Raw genomic sequence first — 18,791 nt, forward strand, 5'->3', positions numbered from 1 at the left:
GGGAGGGAGGGAGGGAGGGAGGGAGGGAGGAAGGGAGAGAGGAGGAGAAGGAGGAAGAGGAGGAGGAGGAGGAGGAAGAGGGAGAATCCGGGGCAGAAGGAGGAAGGAGGCTGGGGTGTGTATCAGTGAATCAGTGATAAAACATATGTTCAAACTCTTAATTCTCCTGCCTCAGCCTTCTGAATGCTGGGATTAAAAGCATGTATCCTCATTCCTCAGCTTCTTTTGTTCTTCAGATTTATTTTCAGTGACTGAGTTCTGCTGTAGCTATAAGAAATGAGGGACCGTTGAAAGCATCCTACATCAGTCAGTGGGGAATCTGGGAAACAGACAATGGGGTCAGCATGGGAGCTCTATGTGGCAACCAGTGTCCTCAGAATGCATTTGTGAAATGGCCTGTCTTGTGTCCCCTTGACTGCTAAAGCTCTTCCTGGAGACCTTACCCAAGCTCCTGCACATGTCCCGCCCAGCAAAGGAAGACCCAGGCCTCGGGGCTCTCATCAGGAGAAGCAGCTCTCTGGGATACATCTCCAAGGCAGAAGAGTATTTCTCACTCAAGTCCCGCAGTGACCTTATGTTTGAGAAGCAATCAGAGCGACATGGGCTGGCCCAGCGCCTCACCACAGCCCGTGAGTTCTGGTAGCCTTGGAGCTTGGGCCATGTGTAGGAGGTGGGCAGGGATAGACATCACGCCTGCCCCTGGCCTGTGTCCACAGGCAGGCCACCAGCAAGCTCTGAGCAGGTCCAACAGGAGCTCTTCAATGAGATAAAGCCAGCTGTGGATGGGGCAAACTTCATCGTCAACCACATGAGGGACCAGAACAGTTACAATGAGGTGAGTGACCTGAGCTCAGCTCACCGTGGAATCAGATGTTCAAGTAGACTAGTGATCAAGTGAATTCTGTCTTCCCATCATGTGCATATGTCCACTTAGATGAAGAGCATGGTGGGTAAGGGACCCTTGAGTACATTCTCCCAGGAAGGCAGCATTCCTTCATGGAAACCCACAGCATCACACTGGGCCACACTCAGGGGTACACACAAACAGACAGCCCTACAGGACCAGGACAAATTTTAAGTACATCTTAGGGTCTGTTCTTTCTGCTCGGATACTCCAGAGAGCACCTACTTATTATATTTATTTATTTTTATATATTATACATAGATGTGTATTTATATATCATATATTTATTATAGTATAACACAAATATATAATATATAAATATATTATAAAATAAGAATTAATAAGTATATCATTTAAAAATATTATATAGTATGTTACATGTAAGTATATTTTTATTATATATTTATTTATAATCTTGTTTTATTATTATGTTACTTCTGTGATTCTAGGGATTAGACTCAGGGCCTATGTATGCTGGGAAAGCACTGTACCACTGAGCTACAACCTCAGCCCAGCACCAGACCTTTCAAAGACATCCACACTGGGTTGTATTCTTAGGCAACTTTTTAACTGTCCTCCATTGTATCCTCCTGATCACACGTGGCTAGAAGCAGCCCTGAATGGCTTGGGTCCCTAGTAGAAGTAGTGGCATCTTGTCCTGGCCCAGCCTACTGATGTAAGCCTGAGGTGCCCCAAACAGACACATACAAACCGAGCCTATATGCCTCCATTTCTGGGCCCTAGCTTAGGGGTGTAAGCCTGCAGTCTGAAGACCTCCCTCACCCCATGGTGTCTTGACCCTACTTATAGGAGAAGGAAAACTGGAACCAGGTGGCCCGCATAGTGGACCGTCTCTGCCTGTTTGTGGTCACACCCGTCATGGTGGTGGGCACAGTCTGGATCTTCCTGCAGGGTGTCTACAACCAGCCCCCAACCCGGCCTTTCCCTGGGGACCCCTTCTCCTATAAGGAACAGGATAGGCGCTTCATCTAGAGCAGGCATGAGTAAACACTCAGGCAGACAGCAGCAGTCTGAGTTCCTGCCCTTGAGCTTGTGCCTAGCTGGTGCTGTGTGGTTGGGCTGAGGTCATGGTTGGGAGAGCTCCCTCCCAGGAGCAATTCCTTTCTAAATAAAGGAGGGAGACACTTGAGATGGGCTGAGAGCAGACATGATGGGGAGGGAGACCCAGGGTTGTGGGGAGAAGCAGGGGGCTTGCTCAGGGGCCAGGGAGGTGACATTGGGACTGGCTTCCTGGGAAGAAGAACACTGTGAGGGGTCCCTCAGCCTGAGCTGCTCCTCTGCCTCGCTCTCTTCCAGAGCAGGTCAGAATCTGAAATAACTATCTCCTTGCCCTTCTTCCCTTACCCACCTGGAATCCAGAAAGGGTGACTCCTCTCCATCCCCCAGGAAAGGAGGTTTTCTAGGATGGTGGACTGTCCAGGTTGTCATCTATCAGCCCCTGATTCCTTGGTCATTCAGTCTGGGTCCTTCTGAGAAGTGGGGGACTGGCATGGGAGGATCATGGTTGGCATCAATAAAAGTCCCATCAGTGTGCGTCACACACATCCTAGAACACCCGGACCCAGCCCCTCTAATGTACCCCCACTCCAAGTCCCTTCCTCCTAGCCCCAGGCTCTCCAAAGCAGGGCTGCCTAGAAATATGTGAGGTGTACTTGTGATAAAGATTTACCCATCATTCATCTGAAGTTCAAATTTGATGTTTACTCAGTTTTCTTATTGAGTCTGGTCTTCAACCCTACCCTAAAGGAAGGGGCATTCAGAGCTATCCTGAGTCCCAATAATTACAGGAACAAGAAGACTAGGCCTTAGTGTAGCCTGAAAAGCCCAACTCTCAAATGGATGAGACCAGCCTGGGTTACACACACACACACATGCACACACACACACACACACATGCATGCACACACACACACATGCACACACACACACATACACACAAACACATGCACGCACGCACACACACACTGCGGCCTTTCCCTTCTACACTCCCACTCTTTGGAAGCCAGCCACACTGCTGAGACTCTGCAGAAATGTCCAGCGAACAAGAGCCACAAGGGCAGGAAACTGGAAAGGGGGTCCTTCTACCCTGGCAGGACGGCTAGATGAGAGCTCTTCAGGACCCTCAAAAACTGTTGGGGATAATAAATGTGTTTGAGAGCAGAAAGTTTGTGGTCATTTGTTTCACTCATCATATGATCTTGAGGGACCCACCGCTCCTATTGTAGTCTTTTATGAGGTCAGGAGTGAAACCCACAGGGCTGTGCGTGAGACAAAAGCATTCTCGTCAGTTAGCTGCACCCCAGCCCTTAGCTTCATTCTCTTATGTACACAGTGAGTCTGCTCACAGGTTGTTGCTAACATTGAATTTACTCATTGGGGTTAAGGTACCTGTGTTCTAGAAACTGAGGGTGTAACTTAATTTTTTTTTAAATCCTGGTTTCAATAATGGTTCTTAAACACTTAAACCTCCCTTGTAGCCCACCACCTATCAGAGGTAGTGGGAAAGAAAGGATACTGGGGCTGGGGAGGGTGGAGGAAGTGGACCGCTTTAGAAAGGTTCTTTGGAGCAAATCCCATCTGTTGTCTGGCAATTGGCAGTTCCGTTCACAGGTTTGCAGGCAGTGGCAGCTTGATCCATTCAAAGACATTTCAAGGATACACTGGCACCAGCAGTCCAGTTCAGTAGAGTTGGGTTAGCAACACTGGTGACACAGAGAGAGCCAGGCCTCAGCCTCTGCTCAAGTCAGCAGGAGGGACCAGGAGAAGTTCTTGGCTGAGCCTTTCTCAGGGAAGCAAAGATCAGTAAAGCCAGGAGACCCATAAGCATTGCACAGCTAGCTCTATAAGCAAGCCATGCTCACCCCCCACCCCACCCCCACAGCTAGCTCTATAAGCAAGCCATGCTCACTCCCCACCCCCACACACAGCTAGCTCTATAAGCAAGCCATGCTCACACACACCCCCTGCACAGCTAGCTCTATAAGCAAGCCATGCTCACCTCCAGTCACTGTCCATTGAGTCCTACTTATACCCTCCAAACATGTGTTCTCCTCGGGTCTTGCCTCAAGACATGTGTCGGTCTCCACTGACATACTCCTGCCCATCAGCCCAAGTCCAGGGAAGTGCAAGAAGCTGAGGCACACCACCAGAAGTTTTTTGGTGCATTTCTCTCTATGGAGTCCCAATAAGTACAGTTCAACTACACAATGTGAGGTGGACCAAAACATGCATGTTGTTAGCAAGGAATCCCTCATCATGTGTCCTTTCATGTGATTGCTTTAGAAGAACATCCTTTTATCTGTGTCTGCTTCAGCAAAACGTTCCTTCACATGTTTGCCCCTGCAAAACACCAGCCAACACAACTGACTTTCCAAAGAACCCTTAGTGTTCCACTTCATTAGGCTACCCCAAGGGTGAGTTCTTACCATGGACCTCATTTGTGGGTTTGGTTTGCAGGTCATGAGTCAGAGGGGTTTGTGCCCAGCACTCCTGCATCCCAGCCTAGTACTGTGGCAGAGAGGAGCCAGGACTAGGGGCCAGTGGCCCAAGTATTCACTTCCTTGTTGTTCAGTAGGGGTTTCACAGCTTGAACTATTTCCTTTGAGAACAGTGGTGATATCATTTGGTACTGACAGCAACAGGTAAGGTTTTCAATCATGAGATGTGACTGAGAAAAAGGAAAACCCATTTCAACCTAAAACGAACCCTAGTTACATCTAGAGTGAACTGTCTCCAAATGCAAGGTGAAGCACCAGAAAAGCAGCTTGACCCAAAGTGCACCAGACAAGCAGGGAGCCCAGGACTCCCCAGATTCACCCAATAACCCTATACACAAGAGCTGGTCTTCATCTGCCATAGCTAGCTGCTTCTCTCTGCCACTCAGGCAGTCCCAGAATCCTGTCACATGGTACTGTGGCTGGCAGCAGGTCCCTCCTTGTCCCAGTTGAGGAGACTGTGGACTCTCCAGAGGTGACAACCCCCAAATGCCACACCCAACCAAGAGTGCCTTTTGCTCAGCTCATCAGCATCAAGGGTGCTGACAGGACTGGTCCTCTATGGTAGACTCGGAGCTCCATCTCCTTTTGGCCTCGGATGTCACATTCACAAGCAGCATCCCAATAGGGTAACCCATACTCCCCAGTCCAGCAGAGCTGCCCATCTTCTCAATGCATAGCACACTAGTCCGAGTGGACTGGGCTTCAGGGAGGACACGCGATGAGCCCTAGCCACAGCTTAAGCAAGGAGATGTCCTGTCTCCCACAGAGTAAGAAGTTAGAGATGGTGATGGATGTTGCACTGGCTCAGTTGGAGAGAGAGAGAGAGAGAGAGAGAGAGAGAGAGAGAGAGAGAGAGAGAGAGAGAGAGAGAGAGAGAGAGAGAGAGAGAGAGAGAAGAGAATATCAAAGGAAACTGACTCCCAAATCTTATAGGCAGTGTTACTCCTGTTGCCTGGCTCAAGTTGGCAGCTGGCTGCCACAGTTCGGTACTTTACATCTATATTCTAGTAGAAAAGCCTACCATTTATTACCCCTTTTATCATGAAGCAAAGCTTTTCCACAAGTTCAGTTAGTGGAGCAACTGTCTAGTCTGCACAAAGCCCCGGGTTTGGTCTCTAGCACCACCATGTAAAATCCAGCTGGTGATTTCAGCAGTTGAGAGGGTACAGGCACGAGACCTAGGAGCTCAACTTGTTCCTTAGCCACATCTGGCTTTTTCTTGGCCAGCCTGGGCTACCCAAGACTGTGTGTCCAAAAATTAACTTATTAATTAATTGCAAGAAAGTAGACTTTGAAAAAATGGGGTTGGGGCAAGTGAGATAGCTCAGTGAGCAAAAAGCTTTTGCCATGAAACCCGACAATCCAAGTTTGATCCTCCAACCCCACATAAAAGTAGGAGAGAACACATTCTAAAGTGTTGCTCTCTGGGCCGGGTGCAGTGGCACATGCCTTTAATTCTAGCACTTGGGAGGCAGAAGCAAACAGATCTCCGAGTTCAAGCCCAGCCTGGTCTACAGGGTGAGTTCCAGGACAGCCAGGGCTACACAGAGAAACCCTACCTTGAACTTCCTCCAGTGTTTCTCTCTGAAATACACACACACACACACACACACACACACACACCATGATATGTGGAGGTCCCTCATACACATAATCACACAATAATAATATAAACTTTTTGAGACAGAATTTCTCTATGTAACAGCCCTGGCTGTCTTGGTAGGCCAGATTTGCCTGGCTCTGCCTTCAGGATGCTGGGATTAAAGGTGTGGGCCTCCACTCCTAGCTAATAATATAAAGTTTAAAAAAACAAAATCCCCAACTTTCCATGAACCCCTGAAGCACCTTGTCTTAGGGTTTCTGTTGCTGTGCTCAAACACCATTGACCAAAGCAGCCCGGTGAGGAAAGGTTTTATTTCAGCTTATAGTTAGAATCCATCCATCATAGAGGGAACTCAGGCCAGGAACCCCAGGCAGAAACCTTGGGCAGGACCTGAAGCAGAGCCCATGGAGGAATGCTTCTTCTGGGTCACTTGTTCATGGCTTGCTCAGCTTGTTGTCTTCAGAATCACCTACCCAGGGCTGGCATTGTCCTCTATGAGCTGGGCTCACTCATATCAGTCACTTATCAAGAAAATGCCCTACAGACAATTGCCAACAGGTAATCTGGTTGGAGGCATTTTCTTAACTGAGGTTCCTCTTCCAAGATAATGCTAGCTTGGGTCAAGTTGGCAATAATCAAAGAAGAAAACAGCAACAACTGGCGAGGCTCCTTTGTGAATCACTGTAGTCATGCAATGATTTCATCAATGAGAGGTGAGGCGTATCTGTAAGTCTGAGATCTGTGGACTGAGCCAGCCACAGACCAAAAATGTGTGGATGAAAAATCTGTGCCCAGACTGTACAGATAGACTTCTTGTTATTATTCGTTGACCAATAAAGCACGAGAACCATTTCTATAGCACCAGCGCTGCATTATGAACTGACTCCCCATGGATGCTGAGGAGGGGTCACTGGTTAGCTCTTCCGACCTTTGTGACAGGCAGTGGCAAGAAAGAAGCAGCTGGAACAAAGAGAGACCCATACATATGCTTTTTTCTTCATTGATTTTTCCTCTTCAAACTGGACTTTCCCAGGAGACTCCATCCCTCCTAAGGGACTTGCCCTGCAGAGAATGCCAAGCCAGCTCCCAGACCTCTCTCCCAGAGCACCGAGGAGAATGTCCATCTTCACATGTAGGGAGGAATATATGCCAGGAGGGGAAAGCAGTGTAACACACTTTCTCTTCTCTTCCAGACTCTTGAGGCGAGGAAAGGGTGGACAGGGCTAGAGGAATGCAGACAGCCATTGCTCACATCACTTCCTGACTGTAGAGACCTTTGCTGACCTTTGGCAAAACCAGGCAGGATGGGAGTCAGAGACACTTGGGAAGCAGAGGCAGGAGGACCCCTGAGTTCAAGGCCAGTCTCTCCCTGCCCCCACTCTTAAGAGTCCTGGTGGGACATGAAGGACTTGAGGCCTGTCTGGGAGGGTCGGGTTCTGAGCCTGACTTCCTGTTTCTGAAACACATTGCAATGCCATAGAGATCTGATAGGGCTGAGGATATTCTCCTAGGCATTCAGAGGTGTCCAGTGCCCTACCCAGCCTGGTGCAGCTGCCCATGTGATAGCACTTAGGAGCCACATACTGACATACACTGGCCAGAATGTTTGAAATAGTTGACCACATGACAGGTGGCCCAAGTATTGACATAGCCAGCAGCAAGTCACTGCTCCCAGATCAGCCTCAACCCCACCCTTTGATGGGAACAAGCCTAGAAGTAGATGGGCTTCCTTCTCCTGTGGTTCTCCTTCTCTGGCTCTAGGTGACACATCCTCAAGTCTGGCCTGTCTGCCTCAGTGGACCATGAGTCCTCCTAAGCAGCTTGGTGCATCCCTGAGTCTCCCCAGCTTTGCACAGGACCTGCTGTTATCTGTCTGATGATTTTATGAACTGCAGCCATACTGACAAGCCACCATTCATAGCTGGCCTAGTGACAAGAACCGCCCCCACACACACACATCTTGGGGTCTGGGGGTTATCTGTGTTTTCCCTAGCCCCAGCAACAACCCCCCCCGACTCTTCTCAGCCCTTCTAAAGCTTAGTAAGTCTGTGTCCCCTGTTTCAGGCACAGGAGAAGCTGCCGTGGTCCCCTGATCGTCAATACCATACATATGTGTCTTTACACATACAGCTATCTTCAACCTGTAGCCTATGGGTCACAGGCCTCCCAAGATGCAGCCCTACCCACTTGTAAATGAAAACAGGATACGACACTGTCAACAGTTAGACACCCTGTAGGTGCTTCCTTCCTGTGTCTCAGTCCACTGGAGTGACTACAGAGGCACTAGACAAGTGGCAGAGGGTTGAGGTACTAAGGCACAGTTACAGAGATTCTCATGTGTAAATTACACCTCCCTGGTACAGAATGAAGGTTCCTGATTGGTCACCACCATCCTCCTCAGCACCACTGCTGCCCCCACACCCATCCATCTGTCCTTGGTCATTTGCTGAGTCTCCCAGCTGGAAAAATAGGTGTAGAACCGAAGCGACTAAGTTTGAGAGTGTCTTGTCTCTGATGGGACTATTCCATCTTTCTTCCCCTGGCTGGCCCATGTAATCTGAGCCCAGAATTGTACATATCCTGGGAACAGCTGACAATGCAGTGGTCAGACAGCTGGTGGGGCCAGCTAGAACTGGCAGGGTTTACTGGGAGGGGAGTATAGGCTGACACATGATACTCCAGCCCACCCTCTCCAACCCCTCCAGACCTGTAGAGCTACTGTCCTACTCATCACTGGGCAGAACTGAGGCACCATGCACGGGAGTCAGGGACCTCAGCTCCTCTTCCTGCTGCTGGCTATTTGCCTGGGTGAAATACTAAGGATTTGAGACCTGGGGTGGGGGTGTATAGAAGGAACAGATCAGGAGTACAAGGCTACAGTGGATGGAGGGTCTGGGGGTTATGTGTGTTCTCCCTAGCCCCAGCAACCCCACCCCCCCTCTGCCTCCCTCTGCTCTGGAATGAGTGTCCTTGTCTATTGCAGGGGTCCAGAGTCGCAACCAAGAGGAGCGTCTGCTTGCGGACCTGATGCGAAACTACGACCCCCATCTGCGGCCGGCTGAGCGTGACTCAGATGTGGTCAATGTCAGCCTGAAGCTTACCTTGACCAACCTCATCTCCCTGGTGAGCTGCAGGGCCGCGGAGGGGGTGGTGGTGGGGGGATGGTGGGTATCACACAGGCCCCCAGACTTGCTGGGGAAATGGGATCTGACCCTAGCACTCAGAACAGCAGAGGGGCCTAAAGTGGGGAGGCCAGGGTGAAGGGTGAGACTGACAGCCTCCTGGTTCTATCAGTGTCTGGTGGAGACATCGGAACTTCAGGGAGGAAGATATAGGGGGGTTAGCCTAACTCTCTTCTGTACCCCAGAACGAGAGAGAGGAGGCCCTCACGACTAACGTCTGGATAGAAATGGTAAGACGCCATCTTATTATGCTTATTGCGGTTGCCCCACCCACCCCCCTCAACCTCTTGGGCCCTCTCTGGTGGCCTGCCATTCTCTAGCCTTGTGTAGCCCAGAGCAGAGGCCGGGCAACTTCCTCTTCATCCACAGCAATGGTGTGACTATCGCCTGCGCTGGGACCCAAAAGACTATGAAGGCTTGTGGATATTGAGGGTGCCATCTACCATGGTGTGGCGGCCAGACATCGTGCTGGAGAACAAGTGAGGAGGGGGGTGGGCAGGAGAGGAAGGATACCAGGGTCCAGCAGAATGAGGAGAGTTAGAGAAAGAAGAGAGCAGGGTGCTGTAGGGTGCCAGGCTGAGGCGGGACCTCAAGCACAGACACTGGCCCAGGGTTGTAACATGCTAGCCACCTAGGGAGAGGGGTGGTGGTGGCAGGCTTTTCCCGTCCCTGTAAGCTGCAGCCAATTTTAACAACTAGAGAAACAATTAGAGGTCAGACACAAAACTGGTTCACTCAGGGTCGGCCACTCCAAAAGAGCTTAATAATGTTAGCTATTTTGGCATCATTGTAGTTATTAACGCAGAGAAAGGGAAACAGAGATTATGAGGTGGTTGTTGGGGTGCTGTCTCCCCCAGACCTCTGTACTCATCTGAGGTCCAGAGAAGAGATGAGCTGGAGGTTGCTGGGGTGGTGCATGAGTGAGGTTAGACGCTAAACCATCAGGAGTGTGGCAGGCAGGGGGACTAATGCCCTCAGAGCCCATCCATGCAAAGCTGAGAGCTAGTCTGGGGCTGTGGGAATCTCTTCCCCTGGCTCAGTACACTGGCCTATGCACACAGTGTGGACGGAGTCTTCGAGGTGGCGCTCTACTGCAACGTGCTCGTGTCCCCTGACGGTTGTATCTACTGGCTGCCGCCTGCCATCTTCCGTTCCTCCTGCTCCATCTCTGTCACCTACTTCCCCTTCGATTGGCAGAACTGCTCCCTTGTCTTCCAGTGAGACCGCTGGTGATGTTGGGGGACTTCAGGGAGCTAGCTGCTCTAGGATGGGTCTGGGTAGAGGTGGGAGACCAGGATCAGAAGCTCGTCAAGGTTGGGTGGCCTGGATCTATCACCTGCGCCTATTTAGATGGTGACACTTGAGCCTCCTGCTAAGTCCTCTCACCTATCCTCCATTGCTCCAGCTTCCTGCCTGGGTCCCAAGGGGAGACACCAATGTCTTGAGTATGTGGGTAAGAACATACGGGTACGCCTGCATACACATAGAGCCATAGACAGGCAGGCTGTCCTGGAAAAGAGAAATCTGGCCAAAGCCAGTATGTGACCTGAGCCAAACCTGGCACCTCTACGTCTCAGTTTCCTCATGCATAAGCAGTGAAGGGAGGCCTTGGGAGAAGCTGGCAGGACCCCAAGTATCCTCTTACAGTAGGCTTGTATTTCTACCCTATAGTTTTTGGTAGGAGTAGGAGAGTCGAGGTGGCTCTGAACTCTTTGACCAGGCAGTACCACTGAGCCCCCAAAGAGCCTGTGTTCCCCTGGCCCTGCATGCTAGCTAACATCAGGGCTTGTTGGAGAATTTAAGAGCATATGTCAAATCCCAATGCCCACTGCTGCTGTCAGACAACTGTTCCTATGGCCTCGCAGGCTGGTCCCCTTGCTTCTCTCACCCTCTTCCCACTCCTGACCCACAGGTCCCAGACTTATAGCACGAGTGAGATCAACTTGCAGCTGAGCCAGGAAGATGGGCAAGCCATTGAGTGGATCTTCATTGACCCCGAGGCTTTCACAGGTAACCCTAGCTGGGAGCCTCTGCCCAATCAAGGCTATGCCGTACCCCAATATGTGAAAACTACAGTGTATCATAGAATATGGCTTTCAAAAGATCCCAACAGAAATCCAGACATGATGACACACATATGTGATCCCAGCCCTCTGGAGGTTTGAAAGTTTGAGGCTAGCCTGGGCTACACAATGAGACTGTCTTTAAAGAAAAGTACAAGAGGGCTGGGAAGATGGCCCCATGGGATAAAGCACTTACTGCACATACATAAAGACCAGAATGGAATCCCCAGAGTTCACCTAAATGCTGGCTAGAAATGGCAGCCTGCTTGTAATCCCATCACAAGGCAGATAGAAACAAAGGATTCCCAGGGCAAAGCTCTAGGTTCAAGTGATAGACCCTGCCTCAGCATAAAAGCGTGTGAAGAGTATCCAAGGAAGACACTTGGTGTTGACTTCTGGCTTCCATGTCTGTACATATACAAACACACACACACATGTGAGTATATGCATACATGTGTGCGTACATATGCACGCAAACATATACCACAGAAAAGGATCCAGTGAAGTTCTGACTCTTCCTACAATACTTCTAATTTTGGGAGGGGGATCAATATTCAATTTTGAATATTCAATATTCAATATTCCCACCCCACTTGTGTCCCTGTATCCTGATACTTAATATCACGCTGCCCTGTGACTTGTTCAGCCCACACATTTGTGAGGGTCACATCCCCTGTGCTCCCCACAGAGAATGGGGAATGGGCCATCCGGCACCGACCAGCCAAAATGCTACTGGACTCTGTGGCTCCAGCAGAGGAGGCAGGCCACCAGAAGGTGGTGTTCTACCTGCTCATCCAGCGCAAGCCCCTGTTCTACGTCATCAACATCATCGCCCCCTGTGTGCTCATCTCCTCAGTTGCCATCCTCATCTACTTCCTCCCTGCCAAGGGTACCTGGGCCTGTGGGAGAGCAGCAGCACAGAGGCTCACGGGGAGGCCAGGGCAGGCCCTGCTCATGGCACAGGGCACCAAGATCTTAGGACAAGGGCAGTGGGCTCCCTGTAGGATAAGGGGGTCCCTCAGGGTGTGTGTATGTGGAGGGGCAGAGGTGGGGTAGGGTGGGGTGGGGAACCTGTTCTGAGGGCATCTTGGTCATGGGCAGCGGGCGGCCAGAAATGCACAGTGGCCACCAACGTGCTCCTGGCCCAGACTGTCTTCCTTTTCCTCGTGGCTAAGAAGGTGCCTGAGACCTCCCAGGCTGTGCCGCTCATCAGCAAGTAAGGCTGGATCTCACATCTGCTTCCCACCCCTCGCCATCTTGGTTAAGTCCATGGCCTTGCTTAGCAAGGGTTCTGCCAGTGGGCTAAATCCCCAACACACCCTTTCCCTTCTGAGGCTTTTGACATTGACCCTCCTTCCACGCAGGAACCCAAGGGAAGCAGGGTGGGTGGCTCCTGGGACTGAAGTGCCTACGGGACATTCAGCCTCCTGCTTGTCTAACCCTGGACAGGTACCTGACCTTCCTCATGGTGGTGACCATCCTCATCGTCGTCAACTCTGTGGTTGTGCTCAATGTGTCCTTGCGGTCCCCACACACACACTCCATGGCCCGAGGGGTCCGCAAGGCAAGATACTGCTCTGCCCACTTGGGCATCCGTCTGTCCTTCCCAACCACTTGTGACTCCCTCCACATTCCTGCCCTATTCTCAAATTCAGCTGCAAATCCACACCAAATGTATCTTCAGGCCTAGTAGACAAATGATAACATCAGTGCCCAGGGACATGGATAGTACACGGATAACTTATTTACTTTGCGTAAAAATGCTTAAGTGGGTATAGGTGTATCATCTCCACTTAACAGAGGAAAACAGAGACACAAAAAGGTTAGGCAGGTTATCCAGTATTACTCAGTTCTCAAAATTCAGAAAAGGGAGGATTCTGTCCCAGCTGTCTGTGTGTTCTGCAGCCCACCTGCAGTGGTCAGCTGAGAATCACATTACAAACGTAGATCCCCTAGGTATGTTCCAGGTAGTCTAGACTATTCTAGCAAGGGGTAAAGGTTAAGAGTCTGTCTGAAATAAGTGTTCTGGAGATTTTGAAGGTCTTGAAAGCTTGGAGCCCAGGTTCTGTGTCCAAGAGAAAGTAGTCAAGCTGTACCAGGACCCAGTTTCTCCCCTAAGACACTGCCTTCATGCCCATTCCCAAGCTTGGCCTGGCTGCCCAAGTAGGACCTATCACAGCAACCCCTCTACAGGTGTTCCTGAGGCTCCTGCCCCAGCTGTTACGGATGCATGTGCGCCCACTGGCTCCTGCTGCTGTCCAGGATGCCCGGTTGCGCCTCCAGAATGGCTCTTCCTCAGGATGGCCCATCACAACTCGAGAGGAAGGGGACCTCTGTCTGCCTCGAAGTGAACTCCTCTTTAGGCAAAGGCAGCGCAATGGATTAGTGCAAGCAGTACTGGAGAAGCTAGGTGAGGCCCAAAGGGTCAATCCTGACCAGTGAATGCAGCTGAGCGAGTGTTCAAGTTGGAGAAGGCCCGGGTCTCTGGGAGGAAGACACATCTCAGTCTGGTCTCTTCCACTGACTCTATTTCCCCATCAGAGAATGGTCCAGAAATGAGGCAGAGCCAGGAGTTCTGTGGTAGCCTAAAGCAAGCCTCCCCAGCCATCCAGGCCTGTGTGGATGCCTGTAACCTCATGGCTCGTGCCCGACACCAGCAGAGTCACTTTGACAGTGTAAGCAGGACAGGGTGGGCAAGTACCCAAGTGTAATGTGGGAACAGGATGGATGGGGTGGGTGTTCGGCTTAGGTTCCGTGATAGACAAAGCAGAAGTGGGAAGTGGGAGGAGGAAGGACCAACAGGTCAGAGACCATAAAAGAAGACAGGTTGGTCTCAAAAATCCAAAAAAAAAAAAAAAAGACAAGTTGGTACCTAGACAGAGTCGAGAAGGGAGAATAGAGAATAGAGGCCAGCTGGGGATCTAACAGTGAAAGAGGGAGCCAGGCTGGCTGCTCTCTCTGGTCACATAACTGCCGCACAATGTGTTGTTGCCCTCAGGGGAATGAAGAGTGGTTGCTGGTGGGCCGAGTGCTGGACCGCGTCTGTTTCCTAGCCATGCTATCCCTCTTCATCTGTGGCACTGCTGGCATCTTCCTCATGGCCCACTACAACCAGGTGCCTGACCTGCCATTCCCCGGAGACCCTCGCCCCTACCTGCCTTTGCCAGACTGAGCCAAGCAGTCCTTCCTGGGCTCTGGAGTCAGCTATGTGGGTTATGCTGTTTATGGAGCTGTGCGGATCCTGAGTGTACTCCTGGGGAAGTATCCAAGCATTTGTGGGAGAAGCTAGAGAAATAAGGAGAGAGTGGTTGGTGGTGGGTGTGGTCATATAACTTTGAGCATTTCTGTAAGTCACTTTGAAGCCCTAAGGATTCTGCTTTTCATAATGTCATTGACTGGGCAAGGTTTTACCCTTTGAGGCCTGAAAACGTTTCCTCCTGTCTTTTTTGTAAGATTTATTTTTATTATTTTTAACTGTATGTATGTATGTATGTATGTATATATGCATGCATGTGTGTATGAGGAATGGGCTATGTGTACGTGAGTGAGCGTGCCTGTTGGAGGCTGGCAGAGGATGTCGGAACCTAGAGTTGGGAGTTCTAGGTGGTCATGAACAACCAGACAGTGGGTTGCTCACATTCTCTGTAAGAGCAGCAGGTGCTCTTATTCCAGCTCCAGCATCTTCCCTTTCGTGAACTTTCTCTAAAAGGTTGTTAAGAGATGTGGGGACCTCTCTTAAAAGAATAGAACGTGAGCTGGATGTCATGGAGCACGCCTTTAATCCTAGCACTAGAGAGGAAGAGACAAATCCATCTCTGTAAGCTTGAGGTCCATACACATAGTGAGATCTTGTCTCAAAAAAGGATGGGGGGTGGGGGTGGAGATATCTCAGTGGTTAGGAACACTGAATACTTTCCCGGGGGATCTCGGTTTGGTCTCCAGCACCTACATGGCACCTCATAACCATTTGTTACTCCAGTTGCAAGTGATCCAACACCCTCCTCCGGCTTTGCAAAACACCCATGCATACAGTGCAGACATATGCAAGGCAGAACACCCATATATACAAAATGAAAATAAACCTCTAAAAAAAAAGTACTAGGAGCTAGGGGTGTGGGATATAAGTGTAGAGAGTCTTGCCTTTTTTGAGGTCTAGAACTTAAAAAGTATAACCCATTTTAACTAGCACGTCTTTTCCACATGCCACGGCAGACATATGTACTTTCAGTAGTACCTTCCCACTGATGTAGTACTCCCCCCACTACCATTGATCACGAAGGCTTTCTTGAGTTTTACCATCTGCCCCCCCCACCATTGTTAGAAATTCTTCACGTTATGGATGGGCAAGAGGCACTATTTACCTGACCCACATTTCACATGAGCAAGCTGGGGTCCCGAGTACGAGAAACTCTGTAGACTACTCCTTTATAGGGTCCAAAATTCTATCTTTGACCCAATCTCAGACACTGTAAGACTCTCAGCCCTGCAAATACACCTTTCTTCCTCTCTCTTCTCAAAAGGCAGAGTACTTGCAGTGCTAGGACCAAAGCCACTGGACTGGGTCTGACAGGAGAGCTCTCTCTCTCTCTCAGCCTCCCTTAGTACATGTTACGAAACAGGATGATCACCTGAGGTCTTCCTGAGGAGAAAAAGCAAGGCCTTGCTGAGTTATCAGGAGGCAACCATGGGCCAGTCCTGGGATACTTGTCTCACTTGTAAATACAGGCACAAACATCAATTGCTACCCCACATCTAACGATGGACATACTCAGCAGATGGGTCAGGAAAATGTGCGACTCGTGGCTCTGCAGTTACATCACCAACTAGGGAATTTATTTTTTCCTGTGTATGTAATGTGTTTTGGACAGTCTTCAGGAGTGTGGGGACAATGACTTCAGTAGAGGAGGTAACAATGACTGAGACCATCTTGGTCCTCAGTAAGTTCGTCACCCTGGTTCGACTTTTCCCCCCCACTTCACCCAATATATAGGGAAGGTCTTATGTATCCCAGGCTGGCCTCTATCTCACTATGTTGGTCAGGCTAGTCTGGATCTTCCTGCCTCCATTTCCCAAGAGCCAGAACTACAAATGTGTTTGGAGTACTTTCTCGTCCTCTCCAAACACCAAGAGCAAAGGATCAATTCTCATTTACATTACTGTGCCTGACCTTTTCCCTGGAATCCACCGGGAGGTTAAAGCGGATGGCCGGCTGCGTAGACAATGCTCAGTGCAAGTGGCCAGACCAAGACAGTTGTCTCGAGTAGCGTTGTCGCTCTGGGCCACCCGGCAGGGAAAGAGGCCCCGCCCAAGGCCTGAGCTCTGACGTTCCACTGAGCGCCTCGCCAACCGGAAGTAGCCGGGCCCTTAGCGATGGGACCCAGCAAAGCGGAAGTCGCTCCGTGAGGCAGTGGCGACAGCGGCGGCGAGAGGATGAACAACAAGTTCGACGCGTGAGTGGCGCGTGGCCGCCCCCGGGGCCCCTTCCCCCAACCGTCCCCCGGGACCGCTCCCGCCGGGGCCGGGCGCGCATTCAGCCGAGCCGCTCGCTCCCGGGCCGCTGCGGCCCGAGCCTTCCTGCGCCCGCGGGCCCGACAGGGCCGGGAGAGCGCAGCCGAGGTCGCCGGGACCCCTGAGCCGCTGGACCCCGGCGCGGCACGGGCCGGGGAGGGGAGGCCGCGCCGCCCGGAAGGAGATTTTCGGACGCCCCGCCCTGGTGGGTGCTGGCTGCCGGCGGCGTGGAGGGGCGGGACCTCAGCGCTTCGGGTGTTTCCGCAGCCTTGCTGCCTTCTCTCTGAACGCGGCTTCCCTCCCGCACTCGCTCTGCGTCCTGGGAAGGTCACCTCTCCCTTCCGAACCTCGGTTTTGTCTTCTGCAAGCGGGGACAGTAACAGAGCCCGTGTCGTAGAGTTGGGCAGCTGCGATGAGGTAATGGGGCAGCCGCGATGAGTACTTTGGCCTCTCGAGTACGGAATGCTTTTCATCTGAGATTCTTCCTGCTTCCTTCCCCGTCATCCTCCCACCCTCCACCCCCGACCCCGTTCCTGTCTTCCAACTCTTAGTGGCTGCTCACTCCTGCATTCTTTCCAAGTACCCACTCTCATCTCCAATTCCAGCACCGAACAGTTGGGAAGTACAGAGAAGAAATGTGTGTTGGTGGTGGCGGGGGTTGGGGGGGCATCCCCCTCTTAACGATTAGATCTCTTAGCATTTAAAAGTAATTTTCGTTTTCATCTAGCAGCACTTAAGTTAGTATTTCACAAGAATTATATCCTTGGGTAGATTGTAGTGCTCCTTCCTCTCTATAGTTTATAGTGATCTAATCTGTCTTCTCATTCAAAGACCTACATTTTTAGTTCTCGGACCATCAGCTGTTTGACTGTACAAAAGTTCTCCAGTCTGAGCTATTGCTCTCACCTCCCTAGTGGTTAGAACTGGAAGGACCAGGTCAAGCTCCACAATACTTAGAGGTACTGTGTAAAATGCTGCAAGTGAGCTGTGAAGGGAAAGTGGACCCACTGATAGGGGGTGAAGCTGCAGATTTTCAGTACAGTGAGTTCTGATGTGAGTTCCGGGAAGTATTGGGATGGGGACTCCAGCAGTCAAGCCAGCCCTTCCTTAGGTTTTTCTGGTGGCCAAGTGAGCTCTGCTTCTTGAGAAAAAACCTGATGTCTTCTCCATCTTTCTGCTTAGCTGAGCCAGGCAGGATAGTGACCCCTTGGTTTCCTGTCATAACCCCTGCCATACCTAGCTCCATATCTGCAGCCCTTCCACCCTTCCTCTCCTATTGGAACAAATTAAACTGCATCCTAAGATAGTTTTTAGGTCACCTGTCTTAAGTAAAGATGGTTATATTGGCCACTGTTTTGTTCCTGTGAAGAGATGCCATGACCAAGACAACTCTTTTTTTGTTTTTTTTTGAGACAGGGTTTCTCTGTGTATCCCTGGCTGTCCTGGAACTCATTCTGTAGACCAGGCTGGCCTCGAACTCAGAAATCCACCTGCCTCTGCCTCCCAAGTGCTGGGATCAAAGGCGTGCGCCACCACCGCCCGGCTCCAAGACAACTCTTATGACAAGTTTTTTTTTTTTTTTTTAAAAAAACAAGGCCACACACCTCCTAATCTTTGTAATTCTTTCAAACAGTTCTACTCCCTGGTGACTAAGCATTCAAATGTATGAGCCTATGGTGGTTATCTACCGTAGAGGCATCACTGGATTTTTTTTCCCAAGGTTTTGGGTTATCATAGAAAGTAACAGGTTCCTTTAGGACACTTTGATACTCACGTGTCATTACTTTGTTCTCCTCACTGGACTCCCCTGTGACCCCTCTCCTCTATCTGGTTTCCTTTCTTCTAGTTGTTCCTCACGTCCATGTCCCCATTGTATGTATTATATTCCTCTCTATTTCGCACTAGCTTCTTCCTAAGAACTCTGCAAAAGAGATCTTGGCATGTTTTCTGATGGTTAAGGAAAATGAGGCCTTTCAAGGTTGAGTAACCAGTGCAAGATAGCCTAAAGGGCCA

General features: G+C 50.5%; 3 protein-coding genes and 2 long non-coding RNA genes across 10 annotated transcripts in view; 3 read left to right on the forward strand and 2 right to left on the reverse strand.

Moving 5' to 3' along the window:
* The window catches only part of Chrnd (cholinergic receptor nicotinic delta subunit), an 8,449-nt gene extending 6,552 nt beyond the window's left edge, over positions 1–1,897 (forward strand). For all 3 annotated transcript variants that reach the window (XM_028789577.1, XM_028789578.1, XM_028789579.1), the window contains 3 exons: positions 425–629; positions 717–835; positions 1,715–1,897. In XM_028789577.1, coding sequence (XP_028645410.1) covers positions 425–629; positions 717–835; positions 1,715–1,897 — 507 coding nt within the window. The remainder of the gene's footprint in view (positions 1–424; positions 630–716; positions 836–1,714) is intronic.
* Positions 1,898–3,273: 1,376 nt separating this feature from the next.
* On the reverse strand, positions 3,274–3,956 carry LOC114640582. The gene is made up of 2 exons (XR_003714170.1): positions 3,924–3,956; positions 3,274–3,627 (listed from the first exon to the last, which is right to left on the reverse strand). It is a non-coding gene; the product is annotated as an uncharacterized LOC114640582 (long non-coding RNA).
* Positions 3,957–3,978: 22 nt separating this feature from the next.
* On the reverse strand, positions 3,979–16,670 carry LOC114640585. 2 transcript variants are annotated; one of them, XR_003714172.1, is made up of 3 exons: positions 16,438–16,669; positions 14,425–14,555; positions 3,979–4,264 (listed from the first exon to the last, which is right to left on the reverse strand). It is a non-coding gene; the product is annotated as an uncharacterized LOC114640585 (long non-coding RNA). The 2 variants fall into 2 exon arrangements; XR_003714171.1 differs by lacking the exon at positions 3,979–4,264 and adding an exon at positions 6,318–7,248 and having other exon boundaries at positions 16,438–16,670.
* On the forward strand, positions 8,779–14,759 carry Chrng (cholinergic receptor nicotinic gamma subunit). The gene is made up of 12 exons (XM_028789523.1): positions 8,779–8,833; positions 9,009–9,148; positions 9,393–9,437; positions 9,577–9,686; positions 10,269–10,424; positions 11,120–11,217; positions 11,959–12,159; positions 12,372–12,486; positions 12,720–12,834; positions 13,464–13,680; positions 13,812–13,945; positions 14,269–14,759. The coding sequence occupies exons 1-12, from the start codon at positions 8,779–8,781 to the stop codon at positions 14,440–14,442; spliced, it is 1,560 nt and encodes a 519-aa protein (XP_028645356.1). The 3' UTR covers positions 14,443–14,759.
* Positions 16,615–18,791, forward strand: part of Eif4e2 (eukaryotic translation initiation factor 4E family member 2) — a 28,204-nt gene continuing 26,027 nt past the window's right edge. Inside the window, exon 1 of one of the 3 annotated variants that reach the window (XM_028789519.1) lies at positions 16,615–16,720. In XM_028789519.1, the coding sequence (XP_028645352.1) occupies positions 16,701–16,720 (20 nt within the window). In that variant the 5' untranslated portion in view covers positions 16,615–16,700. Of the gene's footprint in view, positions 17,196–18,791 lie in introns of all 3 variants that reach the window. The other 2 variants (XM_028789521.1, XM_028789520.1) reach the window with 2 other exon arrangements.

This window comes from Grammomys surdaster, unplaced genomic scaffold, assembly GCF_004785775.1.
Source record: "Grammomys surdaster isolate TR1022 unplaced genomic scaffold, NIH_TR_1.0 125846, whole genome shotgun sequence".
Lineage (NCBI taxonomy): Eukaryota > Metazoa > Chordata > Mammalia > Rodentia > Muridae > Grammomys > Grammomys surdaster.

Bases quoted from the DNA above. Each gene is read 5' to 3' on its own strand.
- Chrng (XM_028789523.1), top strand. From the start codon at position 8,779: ATGCACGGGAGTCAGGGACCTCAGCTCCTCTTCCTGCTGCTGGCTATT. The intron at 12,487-12,719 runs GTAAGGCTGGAT...AACCCTGGACAG, and splicing joins GCTGTGCCGCTCATCAGCAA to GTACCTGACCTTCCTCATGG. The intron at 13,681-13,811 runs GTGAGGCCCAAA...TTTCCCCATCAG, and splicing joins AGCAGTACTGGAGAAGCTAG to AGAATGGTCCAGAAATGAGG.